At 48.7% G+C, this 14,056-nt stretch overlaps 6 protein-coding genes across 6 annotated transcripts; 4 read left to right on the top strand and 2 right to left on the bottom strand.

Moving 5' to 3' along the window:
* Positions 1–295: 295 nt before the first annotated feature.
* Positions 296–1,492, top strand: N7533_009785 (uncharacterized protein; the record flags this gene model as incomplete). The annotated part of the gene is made up of 2 exons (XM_057106435.1): positions 296–627; positions 694–1,492. 2 exons carry the CDS (start codon positions 296–298, stop codon positions 1,490–1,492), a joined length of 1,131 nt encoding a protein of 376 aa, XP_056957884.1.
* A 320-nt stretch (positions 1,493–1,812) lies between these two features.
* Positions 1,813–2,973, bottom strand: N7533_009784 (serine hydrolase domain-containing protein; the record flags this gene model as incomplete). The annotated part of the gene is made up of 1 exon (XM_057106434.1): positions 1,813–2,973. One exon carries the CDS (start codon positions 2,971–2,973, stop codon positions 1,813–1,815), a length of 1,161 nt encoding a protein of 386 aa, XP_056957883.1.
* Positions 2,974–4,125: 1,152 nt separating this feature from the next.
* Positions 4,126–5,985, top strand: N7533_009783 (MFS transporter; the record flags this gene model as incomplete). The annotated part of the gene is made up of 3 exons (XM_057106433.1): positions 4,126–5,211; positions 5,262–5,668; positions 5,724–5,985. 3 exons carry the CDS (start codon positions 4,126–4,128, stop codon positions 5,983–5,985), a joined length of 1,755 nt encoding a protein of 584 aa, XP_056957882.1.
* A 972-nt stretch (positions 5,986–6,957) lies between these two features.
* On the top strand, positions 6,958–8,845 carry N7533_009782 (NCS2 family permease; the record flags this gene model as incomplete). Its single annotated transcript, XM_057106432.1, has 4 exons — positions 6,958–7,047; positions 7,110–8,009; positions 8,065–8,169; positions 8,222–8,845. 4 exons carry the CDS (start codon positions 6,958–6,960, stop codon positions 8,843–8,845), a joined length of 1,719 nt encoding a protein of 572 aa, XP_056957881.1.
* A 1,147-nt stretch (positions 8,846–9,992) lies between these two features.
* On the top strand, positions 9,993–10,781 carry N7533_009781 (EGFR-like transmembrane domain-containing protein; the record flags this gene model as incomplete). The annotated part of the gene is made up of 1 exon (XM_057106431.1): positions 9,993–10,781. The coding sequence occupies one exon, from the start codon at positions 9,993–9,995 to the stop codon at positions 10,779–10,781; it is 789 nt and encodes a 262-aa protein (XP_056957880.1).
* Positions 10,782–11,044: 263 nt separating this feature from the next.
* Positions 11,045–12,946, bottom strand: N7533_009780 (GMC family oxidoreductase; the record flags this gene model as incomplete). Its single annotated transcript, XM_057106430.1, has 2 exons — positions 11,045–12,601; positions 12,701–12,946. 2 exons carry the CDS (start codon positions 12,944–12,946, stop codon positions 11,045–11,047), a joined length of 1,803 nt encoding a protein of 600 aa, XP_056957879.1.
* Between the last annotated feature and the right edge of the window lie 1,110 nt (positions 12,947–14,056).

Below are 14,056 nucleotides of genomic sequence, written 5' to 3'. Positions count from 1 at the left end.
ACTTCTAGCCTATCTAGGTATGCAGGACGGCCCGGAGGAGCCAGTGCTCATGTGAAAAAGTCAAGGATCATCGCTCGGCTGCGATTGGTCCCGCACGAAAGTCTGGAGAAGTTCAACGAGCTCCGCTGTGAGGATGTCAGCCTCGGCCTGCGCCCATGCTCCACCATATGATCCCTGTGTGACATTGAGATCCGATCGGATTTCCATGCTATAAACAACCCCGGGCCACCCCCAGCCTCGAACGCTAGCTTATCTCTCCAATTGGTATATCGCGCCGCCGGGCACCATCGTTACCATGAAGTACGTCCTCTTTTCGTTGAGCGCATTTGTCTTCTACGCCATCTTCTATTTCGCCAAGGTCAATGGCCTCGATGCTCTAGGCCATAAGACTATTGAGTCTGGCCGACTTCCTGGGCTCGACGAGCCCTTGCGCACCTTCTATACGGGAGTCGAGCCCATTGATCGTATCCTGACTCTCTTGACGGTGTTCTTCTACCCGACACTGGATGGCCAAAGCCCCGGACTACTCCTCCACAGCATCGGATTTTCCGGAACATTTGGCGCGGCTTGGATTCTGGTAGTACTTGAGTCATGGCGCAAGGGAAATGCAGGCACCGTGGCTGCTTAGTAGGTGGTCCTTCTGCAAATTAGAAATTTCATCCCTCATTCCAGACAACTGACACAGCTCCATAGCCCCATGCTTTTCGGTCTTACAGCTCAAGTGCTTACTTTCGCATTCGCGACCCCTCTCTTCCTGGGTCTCCAGCTTGGATCCTCCGTCACAGCGCGTCGCCCTCATCCGGATAATATCCGCATCCCTCGGGCTGTCCTCGCCTCGCTACCGTTTATTTTCGTCGTCGGATTCATGGTGCCGAGCCATGCCATGATACTTCCCGCCCCGGGAGTCATCTCTGTTGACTGGAAGCAGATCGCAATCGCTATCTGGCAGCCGTGGCCTGCTTACGTCTCTATCCTGAGCACTGTTGCTTACTATGTCCTGTCGCCTTTCTTCTCAAATAACCACCGTGCATCCATGTCCGGTCTGCGCTGGGTTTACGCGTTCGCATTCCTGAACGCAAGTGTTTCCCATCTGGTTTCTTGGGTCTTGTCTATAGCCACTGTCGTGGTTCCGGGCCTCTTCCAGGCTCAATTTGTTGAATCCCTGCATCCAGCGAAGGTCTTTGAGATCCCGCTTCCCTGGTCTGGCTTGGAGGTCGAAACCGTGGCTCAGGGTGTCCACGCCTTCCTTCGCTGGGATTATCTGATTGGATCTGCTGGTGTTCTGATCTGGGCTCTGTCCCTGTACGTGGTTGCCCACAGACAGATTCTGAACACCGTGTCATGGCCTAGTCTTTTACTTAAGGTTGGTGTGTTGACTGCTCTGACCGGACCAACTGGTGCTGCTGTCGAATTGATGTGGGAGCGCGATGAGTTGGTATTCAGTGAAGTTGGGGGTTCTCGGCAGATCACCAAGGCGAAAAAGTCTTCATGATTTCTGGAGTTCTTTCAATGTTGCAATTGCTATCAACAAGGTCGCCTTTTCTATATGTGACAAGGATGAGCCTGGAGACTTGTATATAATATGCCGATTGCCACTTTTTCTTCTTGGAATTGTTTGGTTTTGTCTAGTGTGTGACAAATCCATGCTATCTTTTCGCAACGACTGCAGAAATGACCTAGGTAGTGCATGGGGATATTCCAAAACAGAGGGAGACCCACGTGATGCCTAAAAAAGACACGGGAATTTACTTAATCATCTTTCAAGTTGTCAAGGTGGCCTGCATTGTAGTCTAGCTATATGTCTGTCCCGAGTCAAATATTCTTGAGAACTTGATAAATCTCCTCAACATACGCCTTGGAACAATCATTTCCTATTGCGACTTGCTGCATCTTGTTCATAGCATACCCAATGGTTAATCGGCGGTCTAGATCCATGATAATCATTGAGCCACCCCATCCACCCCAGAAACAGAGACGGCCATCTGGAATCCAGGGCAGAGACTCTGGAGATGGCAGAGCGAACCCAAGTCCGAACCTTATATAGAAAAAGAGGACTGCATCAGGTCCGGAGATCTGTTCCTGGAGTGCCTTGTCGATAGTTTCTGGCGAGAGATACTGTTTCCCACCGACAGTACCGTTGAGAGACATGATAGAGCCGATTTGAGCCAGAGCTCGTGCGTTAGAAATGCCACCCACACCACCCATTTCTGCTTTCCAGAACCCGTGTGTATTGGCTTTCTCACCAGCGCCGATCAAAGGAGATCCCATATAGGTCTTTGCTGTGACGCCGTTGGGATCTAGACTGGCAAATGCGCTGGCATCAACATCAGGAGGAGGAACGACGGGAGAAATACGTGGCCAGTCGCTTTCTGGTCTTCCGAGATCGAAGTCCGCATCCAGAGGTTTCGCGATCTCATCCGCAATAAATTGTCGCAGTGACTTGCCACTCACCCGCTGAACAAGTTCACCGACTAGATGGCCTTGGTTCACTAGATGGTACGCATTGAGTTCACCAGGAGCGTGCCAAGGTGCCTGTGCAGCAAGCTTTTCGTTCGCTGACTTGACATCATAGACATCCTCCCAGGTCATCCCGAATGACGGCTCCCAGCCTGAAACACCAGAGGAATGACTCAGGATATGAGCCACCTTGACATTTTCCTTTCCATTTGCGCCGAATTCCGGCCAGTATTTGGCAACATTCTCATTCACGTCCAATAAGCCGCGATCGACCAGGATGAGCGCAGCCAGATTGGTCACAACTTTAGAGCAAGACCATACCGGTGTTATGGTATCCTCCTTCCAGGGTTGAGTCTTTGATCCATCTGTATGACCTCCCCAGATATCGACGACATTCTTGCCGTCGATTTTGACACACAAAGATGCGCCCAGCTCTTCGCCACTCGCGATGTTCTTTTGAAGAAGCTGACGGACCGACTCGAATGCGGGGTCACAGGTGCCGTGCGTGTCAGCCATAACGTTCAGTGCTGAGGAAATGGAAAGGTGGAAGGTGATGGACGGGAATAAAGTCGGGTCAAAAATCCACTCGTAGGTTAAATGAAAATTGGACAAGCGTTGGAAAATAGTGTCCGGTCGTGTTCACCCCGACAAACAATTTATAGGGACCTGCCATTGGTGCCTATTACTGACGATCTTAGCTAAATGTGGAAATCCAGTTGTCTCTTTCTTTGGCCCGCAACAGTTGGGGTCCGTAAGCTCAAGTGGGGGCTAGTTCGCAACCTCTACTGCATATAGTCAGAGGATTGAAGCCATGGGCAAATTATGCATGCATCCGCTGACTAAAAGAGAGAGAAAGAGAGAGAAAGAGAGGTGTGAGTGTGAGCGTGAAGCTCGGAACTTCTAGGCTTGGAAACTCATGTGTTACTGCCATACACTCTAACACATATAGCAAGAACCTTGGAAATTCACCAGTCCGAAAACTTTGGACAGAGAGAATATATGAATTAGACAATTGAATGAAAGTCAGAACCATCAAAGTCGTGATGACATGCCAATGTCTAGAGGATCTAGGAGAGGGTGACAATAATTGATGCCTGAGGCATATTGGTCCCAACCCAAAGTGACTTGCCTTGTAATAATTTAGTAGTTAACTATACGGTGCCAGATATTCCGGGGTCCATAAGGTATAGAGAGTCTCGGAAATCCCCCACCCTGAAGATGAATTGATACCATATCTATACTATCTACCGAACCGCGGGCCGATGTCTTTCACGGCAGGTGATCCGGCTGACGGTGATCAATTAATTTATCGCAACCACTTCGCGCGAGCTTCCAGAAAGCTATCTATATACTGGTATTCGTGCGATGATAATAAATAGTCCGCCGTATGGTTATAAAATCATGATCAAGTAGTATTTTACAGAGTCAAAATGCTATGTATACGCATTTTAATGACAATTGCCGGCTCGGACGGCGTCGATCGGATCGACCGGGGAAGACATCACTCGATGACGCTGACAATCGTCTCGTATAAAGTCCAGCCAGGAACCAACGAAAAGAAATTCATGTATTCTGAATTAAAAGGAAATGATTCCCTTATTCTATAAATCTTCGAGTAACACCAAAACTTTTCAATTTAATTAATATTTCTTCATCTGCCCTCCAGCCATGGAGCGTGCCGGCTCCCCACTCCCATCATCGTCATCCCCACCCCCATCCATCTCCAGCGGCAGCGACAACCTGACAGAGGTGCCCACGGCCCGCGACCGTCGTCCCTCCCAATTCGCAGACACACGATCGGGTACCCTCAGTCGCCGGCAGACAAACCTCAACAATGTTGAGCTCGAGCGCATTGAGACGTCTCGACTACAGCATAAGACAACAGTAGGATCTGGGCCCGGGGTTGCTCCACGAGATAAATGGTTACCTATGGGTGCAGAAAAGCCTTACCCTCCCGACTTGCCAGATCCTGAGCAGTTCGTGGTTGAGTTCACCGGCTCAGATGACCCTATGCATCCTCAAAACTGGCCGCTGAAGAAACGAATCATAATCTCCGCCACCTTGGCCTATACGACATTCGTATCTTCCTTTGCAAGTGCCATATACTCATCCGCCTCACTTGCAATCGCAACCAACTTTCACATCAGTACTGAAGTCGCTATTCTCGGTGTGACATTGTACGTCCTGGGCTTTGCCTCGGGTCCGACGCTGTGGGCGCCCATGAGTGAACTGATTGGGAGGAAAATGCCAATTATCGTGGGGATGTTCGGATACTCGCTATTTACGGTGGCAGCTGCTACTTCTAAAGACGTTCAAACTCTCATGTTGACCCGATTCTTTGCTGGTTTCTTCTCAGCCAGTCCAATCGCGATTGTTCCAGCTGTTTTTGCAGACATCTGGAATAACCAGACTCGAGGTGTAGCTATCGCTATGTTTGCGATGGCTGTTTTCGTCGGCCCGTTTGCATCGCCTTTTACTGGAGGTTTCATCACCATGTCTTACCTGGGCTGGAGGTGGACAATGTACATTGCTTGTATTATGGGCTTCCTGGCAGTGGGACTTTGCCTAATCTTTTTGAAAGAAACATACGCACCAGCCATCTTGGTTGAAAAAGCAAAGACCCTCCGTCGCCAAACACACAATTGGGGAATCCGAGCTAGACAAGAAGAAGTCGAGCTTGACTGGGAAGAAATCATCACCAACAACTTCAGTCGCCCATTTCGAATGCTCTTCACGGAGCCTATTGTGTTTCTAGTATGATTTCTCTTTCCAATATTCGTGTGTAATTGCTAACTTTTGTCAAGATTTCTCTGTGGATGAGTTTTGTCTATGGCTTAATGTATGCTCTACTCAGTGCATACCCGGTGGTCTTCCAAGGAATTCACGGGATGAACTTGGGAGTTGGCAGTCTCCCATTCATTGGCCTCATCATAGGCGAGATATTGGCTGGTGCTTACATCTTGTATGATCAAAGATCATATGCGAAAAAACTTGCCGACAACAACAATATACCAATTCCCGAATGGAGACTCCCGCCATCCATTCTCGGGGGTATCTGTTTTACGATCGGGCTGTTTTGGTTTGGTTGGACTGGCTGGACGAAGTCAATTCACTGGATGGCACCCACTGCCAGTGGTGTAGTTACTGGGTTTGGAATTTATGTGATCTTCTTGCAATGCTTCAACTATTTGATCGACTCTTACCTGATGTTGTAAGTTATTCTATTTCGTCGCGAGATACAGGATTGCAAAGCTGATCGTCTATAGCGCCGCTTCCGTATTTGCCGCAAATACAATAATGCGGTCTGCAGTGGGCGCTGCGTTCCCTCTATTCTCCAAACAGATGTTCCAAAACCTCGGAGTACAATGGGCTGGTACACTACTTGGCTGTTTGGCTCTTATAATGGTGCCCATCCCCCTCGCATTCATCAAGTGGGGCCCGGCCCTGAGGAAGAAGTCCAAGTTCGCACCGGCTTTCGGGCCGGTCGAGACTACGCCATCCGAGAAGGAACCTCGTGCATCTGTGTAAAAACGAGGGATGAGCAAGGAGCTTAAGGTTTCCATCATGAAGCGCATCAAATTCATTCGTTCCTGGGTTTTCGTTTATATAGTGGACTGGATAGATATGGGATACTAATTTGAAGATTCATTTGGCCGGACGACCGCCTACCTCCGGAACATGTATTAAAATCGAGCTAAGATCTCGAGGATCAGATTTAGATAGAGATCATGTGGACACAGAGTGTTGTTCACCAATTGGAGTACAGTATATGTTTGTTGTAATCGCTGTCAGGTATAAAAACCTATCTGATGCGGATTGATTGAAGCTTCTGGTCCGATCGGCCTGCCCCGATCGGCCTTATCACTGGACCCTGTCTATCAACTGTCACCCCCGGCCTTCAGCCATATATCGCGATAAGAGGATAATTCTGGAAAGAATTGGCCTTCCGCCAAGACGCTAAGGTGCAGCCTCGGTGTTTCATGGCGTGCTTCATGCATGAGAAGCACCCTTGACCTCGATCCCAGTGACGAATTTTGATACCTGACGCATCTGAAATCTCCAGAATCAGCATCCAAGGTTATATCATATAACTATCGCCTTCTGTCAGAAAATTTTCGCCGCCAAGACCCACCGTGGTTGCCGAGCCAGGACCCATGGCCCATGGCCAGGGTAACTGTCGGCTAGTCAGGCGGCCAATCGCGCCGGTAAAACCATTCAGTTCAACCGCCAAGACGCCAAGTTGGCCGGAGGCGGAGATAACTGGAAAGAATGGCAAGTAGGCGGAAATTTTTCTTTTTTTTTCTGTCAGACCTTATCAGGCGAGTGTGGTTGGCGGAGGGGCCGGGATCAATTTTTGATTATATTTTTTTTGGCTTTGCAGCTCTGCTGTTCTACTCCCTGTAAACTCCCTTTAAATACCTTGTCGCAGACCGACTGCAGTGGTTCCCCCACACCCCGCGTCGCCCTGCAGCTGCTGCTTCGATCTTCTTGCTTGTCAGTATGGGTGTGAATACTTGGATCCACGATACCAACCTGCGGATTGCCCGCAGCCCCGTGGGGAGATGGTTTCGCCTTGAGAATTCTGGCCATGTGAGTCTCCGATGCTGGATGGAACACCACCAACAATTGGAAAGTTAATGTAATTGTTATAGCCGCGTGAGCGGAAAGGTAGTTTCTTTTTCACCGAGTTGCGAGCCGGTCTTGCCACTTTCTTCGCCATGGCATATATCATTTCGGTCAACAGCACGATCACTTCGGCAACTGGCGGCACATGTGTTTGCCCGACTGATGACCTCTGTAATAACGACCCCGAATACTTGATGTGCGTGCAAGAAATCAAGCGCGACATTGTTACTGCGACAGCGGCTATTGCAGCACTCTCCACTTTTTGCATGGGACTTTTCGCAAACCTACCCATCGCATTAGCACCTGGCATGGGCCTGAATGCATACTTTGCGTATACTGTTGTTGGACTCCATGGTGGTGGCTTGGTTCCCTATTCTGTTGCTTTGACTGCTGTTTTTGTCGAGGGCTGGGTCTTTTTAGGCTTGACCTTGATTGGTATGCGACAGTGGCTTGCACGGGCACTGCCCGCTTCCATCAAACTTGCCACTGGCGTTGGCATCGGATTGTACCTCGCTCTTATCGGCTTAACATACAGTGCTGGTATCGGCTTGGTTCAAGGTGCGACCGATACCCCCATTGAGCTGGCTGGATGTTCCGATCCGGGAGATAAGCTTTGCACCAGCAGTACCAAAATGCGAAGTCCGACCATGTGGGTCGGTATCTTCTGTGGTGGTATCTTCACTGCGATGTTGATGATGTACCGCGTGAAAGGCGCCGTGATCGCAGGTATCCTGCTAGTCTCTATTATCTCCTGGCCCCGAAACACCCCAGTCACATATTTCCCATATACGGATCTCGGAACCAGCGGCTTTGACTTCTTCAAGAAGGTCGTTACCTTCCATCCCATCAAGCATACTTTGCTTGCACAAAAATGGAATATCTCCGGCCATGGTAGCCAATTTGGACTGGCGTTTATTACATTCCTGGTTAGTTATCATGCGTGATCACTTCCATTGAACACAAAGCTTACATCTCCGTCAGTATGTCGATATCCTGGACACAACCGGCACAATGTACTCCATGGCCCGATTCGCCGGCACCATCGATGAGAAAACGCAGGATTTCGAGGGTAGCGCCATAGCCTATGTGAGCGAAACCCCACATGACTTCAGAGCGAGCCAAAGCTAATATTTTCTAGATGGTCGACGCCATTTCCATCTCGATCGGGGCACTCTTAGGCAGCCCGCCAGTTACAGCGTTCGTTGAATCCGGTGCTGGAATTTCCGAGGGCGGCAAAACCGGTCTCACATCCTGCATGACTGGCATCGCCTTCTTCATCTCCGTATTCTTTGCCCCGATTTTTGCCTCCATCCCACCGTGGGCAACAGGATGCACCCTTGTGATTGTCGGTGCCCTCATGGCGAAAGCAGCGGCCGATATCAACTGGCGCTACTACGGCGATGCGATCCCCGCATTCCTCACCATCGCCATCATGCCTTTCACATACAGTATTGCATATGGTCTCATCGCTGGAATCCTGAGCTATATCGTTCTCAACGGCGGAGCCTGGATTATCGAGAAGGCTTCAGGAGGTCGCATTGTTCCTCCGAACAAGGATGAGTCGGATCCTTGGTCCTGGAAGGTTCCCGGTGGTTTCTTGCCGCCTTGGGTGAAACGTGCGGCCGGAGGCAAGAAGGACTTCTGGCGACCGGACGAGGAAAGGGCCATGTCGGAGGAATATGGCTCTTTCGGTTCGTCACAGGAACGTGTTGCCGCTGAGAAGGGCCAAACTGCCGAACCCATTGTTACTAAGCCCTTGTAGCTGGCAAAGTGCTGTGTTGATGTTATATGTTTCGGGCGCCATGCCCCGAGAGGCCAGTGTATATTGATGAAAACTTGAACAAGATCCTAATTCCAAATTTTTACTCTCAATTTTTCGCCGTGTAATTGATGGAGGATAAAGAAGAGAACCAGGAATGGTGCATGCATGAGTTATCTAGGAGAGAGAGATATAGAGAGATGAGGCTCCGAAGGCGAGATGTCTGCCTGGGGTGGTGCCTGAGGCCCACACCCCAACAGGAATATTCCCCTAGGTCGATTGAATTGCATCTGAAATCCGGAAGAGTTGGAAGTTGGAGCGAAGTCCCGAACACCAACCTTTACCAATCTCATCTACCTAGCCCGTGGACTGGATACTGAGTAAAGTTAGCCCTATTCCTAAGGCTCACATTGGTTCAATCAGGAATTAGTTTCCGAGTACTCCGTAGCGGGAACTTTGATCTAAAAAAAGGCTACCACCTCGTATTATGGAGTCGATCATCAATCAGAATTAGGCCCTCTAGGGCTGCTGAAGCCCATCTATATCATTAGACACCAAAACACCGTTAAGGTTTGATTCAAACACAAATTAAAATATCCCAATAACATATTTTGAGTGATCCTTGGGTAATCCCCAACGGAATCATTGTTCGTTTATTTTGCAGGGGGGTCTGACGAGAAGTTCCTGAGGCTGCCAAGTCATCATTTCTTCAGTGGAAGGATTTCATTTTCAATACATGATTTTTCTTAGAATTTACAACTCGCGAGGTATATAGGCGATCATCTCGTATCTAGATTAAGAAACCTTGGAATAGAACAATTCGCCCATTCGCGACCCATTCACCTTTGGAACACCAACAATGAAGCTCGTCTACGGAGGTTTGACGATCCCCAACTCTGTTAAGCAGCGATCTACACTGGGCCACTCCTGGGTATAGAATACGAGGTCTAAATGAGCCCCGTTAATGTAACCAGGCAATCATTGCTCGTCGAAGCTGAACAAAATACGAGATTCAGGTGCGTTCGATAATTTACGACTTCGCGGGCCTTTATTTAGTCTGGGATCTCGCCTCACTCCATATTGTCAACTACAACCCCTCAAATTTTCTGAAACCCATTAAATCGACCCACATACAATACGGCACTATACCATGTTGAGAACACTATTCTATGCCATCACTTCCATTCCGCTGGCGCAGGCATGGACCTTCCTATACACTAACGCTACAAACAACGCCACGATACTTCATCAAACTGGTACGGTGAATTGCACTAAGATCGATCTTGCAAAAGGAAAGGAATTCTCATGGGATCCCGAAGACATAGATGTCTGCATTTCTATCTATTATGACAAATCATGCACCTCTCGCGGGGGACTTTCATGCAACGCGTGGAAAAAGGACTCGGGAAACAACTACCAAAGCATCCAAATATTCACAAATGACGATGATGCTTCAAGCTCAGCCTCCATATCGTCTATTCCCACTCCGGTGACAATTTCCCCCTCCACATCTGTGTCCCCCACATTGCCGGCTTCAAATAAATCGACTGCGGAGGCATCATCCTCGAGCTCGAGCTCATCTAAAACCTTTTCTGCCGGTGGTATCGCAGGAATTGTTATTGGAATGATCGCAGCCGCTTTCATCCTAGGAGCCTTCTTCTTTTACATAGTCAGGCGAAGTCGCAGAACCTCCTCACCCCAGTCTGCACCTGTGTCTTCTATTTATAACCCCACTCTATCCGATATGCAAGCGGCAATGCCGCCACATGAATTCGCTTTTGCTAGCTCGGAAAAAACCCCTCCACCATCCCGCGGCCGCCCAGTTCCCGGATCCAAGCTGGTTGAGTTGCCGGGGAGTCTCCAAAGAGCCGAGTTGGGAAATAGCCCCGTGAGCGAGATGGGAGTGGATGCTGTTGATATGAAGTTCGATCGTTGTTAAACTACACTAGACCTTGTTGTCATTTCCCATCACCTTGTTTCCAGATATGAGTATGAAATTTGTATTAGACTCATTATGAAACTCTCGGCAATCACTAGTTGATGCCTGATAAATACCTAGCTTAAATTCAGTTTCATGCATGTACTTATGTACTAGTAGCTGATAATTGAGTTAAACTGATCCGCTGGCAATTTCGGCGCTGAAGAAGTGCGTGAATTAACCTTGATAAATATACTAATCTGAGCCAGAGAAATCAAGCCAATCTACTTCATGTCCTCCTTAATGATATCCGCTGCTTTCTCCGCAACCGCAAAAACGGTTGCTTGAATGTTTCCCCTCGGCTCCAGCGGGAAGATACTCGCATCAACAACCCGCACATTGCTCGTCCCATAGACCTTCAACCGATGATCAACCACACCGCCATCCTCCTGCGGCATCATAACACAGGTACCGCTGAAATGATAATTCGACATAACAAGATCTTTGCACAGGTCCTTCGCTTGGTCCAGATCCAACGGCCCGGCCGCATGCAATCTAGCACCGTCTTTCTTCATCAACGACGCCAGAGGCTCCGTCTCCATAAGTTTGTCCGCCAGAAGACAGTGTCTCGCAAGCAGTTCAAGATCAACTGGGTTCGTGAAAGTGCCAATGTCAATAGTCGACGCGTCGCGGTAATCTGCTGAGCTTATATGTGCCGATCCTCGTGAAAACGGGTGACTGAGCACGATGGCTATAGTCACAAAGAGACCCGGGTGGCTGGGGCTAAAGGCTTGACGAGGGGTCTTCTCTCGAGAGTGAATTTGGAATGGTGCCAGGATGTATTGTCCTGTGGTCTCTTCAGGAACATTCAGCAGCTTTACCTGGGCTTCTAACTGTTTGCAAATTGCCTTTGACGTGTTGGGGTCTGAAATTGAGGCCTTAATGGTTTCCACCATCTGGTTTCGGTCTTCGGGTGAAAGATCCATACACGGCATAAATGCCGATGCGAATGGGATATAGCCCAGAGGACCAGATCCATCTTTTTGATATGCAGCCATGGCGGCAGTTGCGAATTCAGGATCACGGGCCATGTCACCCGATGGAAGACCGTCTGCTACTTCATATGAAAACGGGACTAAACCATGCTCTTGCATATTTTCGCCAACGCTTGGGTTGTTGACAATTGTGGGGACTCCGTGGGATTGTAGGACTTTCTTGTCGCCGATGCCAGATAGTTCCAGAATTTTGGGGGTTTGGGTTGCTCCGGCGGCAAGTATGACTTCTTTCTTGACGGAAAGAACGAATAATTCCTCTCCCCTAGAGAAAGACACGCTAGTGGCAATTGCTTCATCGCCGCGCTTTTCCAGGTCAATTTTCTCCACCCAGGCCCCAGTTACGACTCGAAGGTTCGGTCGCGAACGAACCTCCTCCCCGAGATATGCAGCAGCAGAATGGCTTCGAGTGTGTCTGGCTCGATTGACGGCACTGGGACTGACGAAAGGACCTGTGCCCGCACCATTAATCGGGTCTTCGGTTTGCGGATATCCCAAGGCCTTGAAACTTTCCATCCATGCGCCATAATACGGCATGTAGTGATCACCGAAAGAGACATTCACGGGTCCCTTATCGCCTACATCTTTCTGTTCATACAGAATCTGACTGAGCGTCTCTCTGCCTTCCTCTGAGGGAGGTGCTGCAGTATGGAACTTTCGGATGTAGGGAGATAGGCCCTCCCAGCCCCAACCGGGATTTCCCAGTCCTTCCCATGCGTTCAATCCAGACCTTGAAGGGTAAATCACCATTCCCATATTGATAGTCGAAGATCCCCCCCAGTGTGCGCCCTTGATTAATGAACAATTGCCGGCCATTCAGTTCTTTCTGTGGAGAGTGATTAGTGATGCACTTGGGAAAGATTAGAGCTGAATTAGATTTTTTTTTACCTGCGGGACAGAAAGATAATTCCAATCAAAATCTGGGTCTTCAAATGCTTGCAAAGATAATGCGGGAACTGTAATTCGAGGATCGTTCAAGCGATTCGTTCCAGCTTCAAGGACTAGGACGCGAATTTGGGGATCTTCGGTAAGTCGGTTGGCCACGACCAGACCGGCAGTGCCTCCTCCGATAATAATGAAGTCGAAGGAATCATCGCTTAAGCCCAGCGTTGAATCAGTGTTAAATTCAGCCATTTCGGGCGCTAATCTTGATGAGCTCTGGACTTCAACTGGTAGGCAAATTGTTCGACGTGAATACCTGCTTGTGACAAGGTGTGAGGACTGCCAATGTGGGGGATCTGGGAAGCAGCAGATCGTGGATATTTAAAGGCTAGGCCCCCTATACGTACCCCTCGTCAAATCGCAACCATTCACATTCTCCAAGCGGGTAGTGTCTGATCATCTCACAGTAAGCTGCATAAGCGCTTAGAAGTGGCTACAGACTAGTGCATGTTGAATTTACCCGAACTAGTTAACCAACTGTCATCAGCCCAATTGCGGATGTTACTAGTGAGAACTTAATGCTAGCATGAAGGGGCGAATGGGATGAGGTAAGAGAGAGAGAGAGACGCCATGGACGTGGGGTGGTGCTAAATGCTAGGGGAGTAAACGTGGTGTACGGGATGGCTCCCCGCACATTTCTGCCTGAGGCCACAAGTTACTCAATTCCCGATCACGGTGCGTGCGTGGTATGCTATCCGACTTTTTCTTTTCTAGCCAGGAATTCACATTCTGTTTTAGGAGTTTAATCGCCGACTCCAAACTTGATTGCTGAAAATTAAATTAGTGTTGAAGAGTTCAACGAGACAAAGGATTCATTAGGCATCCCAGAATAGCCCGGAATTCCATGCTCAACGCATCAGCCCCAGAGCAGATATTTCGTAGAGCCAAAAACTCACAGCATGACTCAGCTATATATGGACTCGAATATTGATGAAACTATCATATCTGAGCCAGCTACTAGGTATTACGTTCTATGTTGAAAGAACAGAGGATCTTGATAAATGGTCATCATGCATAGTCAGCACAGAAGTCCTAAAGGCTTGTACGGTAAAAACTCTTTTTGAAACTGAACCGACGGTACTCAATTTCCAGATATAAGCTGAACAACTTGAAACCTAAAATCCAGGGGTTCTAGTATATTTAACCTGGTAGAAGATGTACCGCACTTCAAGAATTGCCGCATCCACGTTGCAGCCGCACTTCACCCTTTTACAGATCCTGTCAGTAGTAAATTGCTTTCAAATTTTGAGCGCACGAATTTCTGTAGGAGTACCAATGCAAGCTAGCAGATTCTTCTATTGG

Source organism: Penicillium manginii (assembly GCF_028828005.1).
Source record: "Penicillium manginii strain IBT 31320 chromosome Unknown utg000006l:1.0-4164085.0:1.0-4166146.0, whole genome shotgun sequence".
NCBI lineage: Eukaryota > Fungi > Ascomycota > Eurotiomycetes > Eurotiales > Aspergillaceae > Penicillium > Penicillium manginii.
Note: the sequence above shows the minus strand (reverse complement) of the source record. Positions and strands in the feature narration are given on the sequence as shown.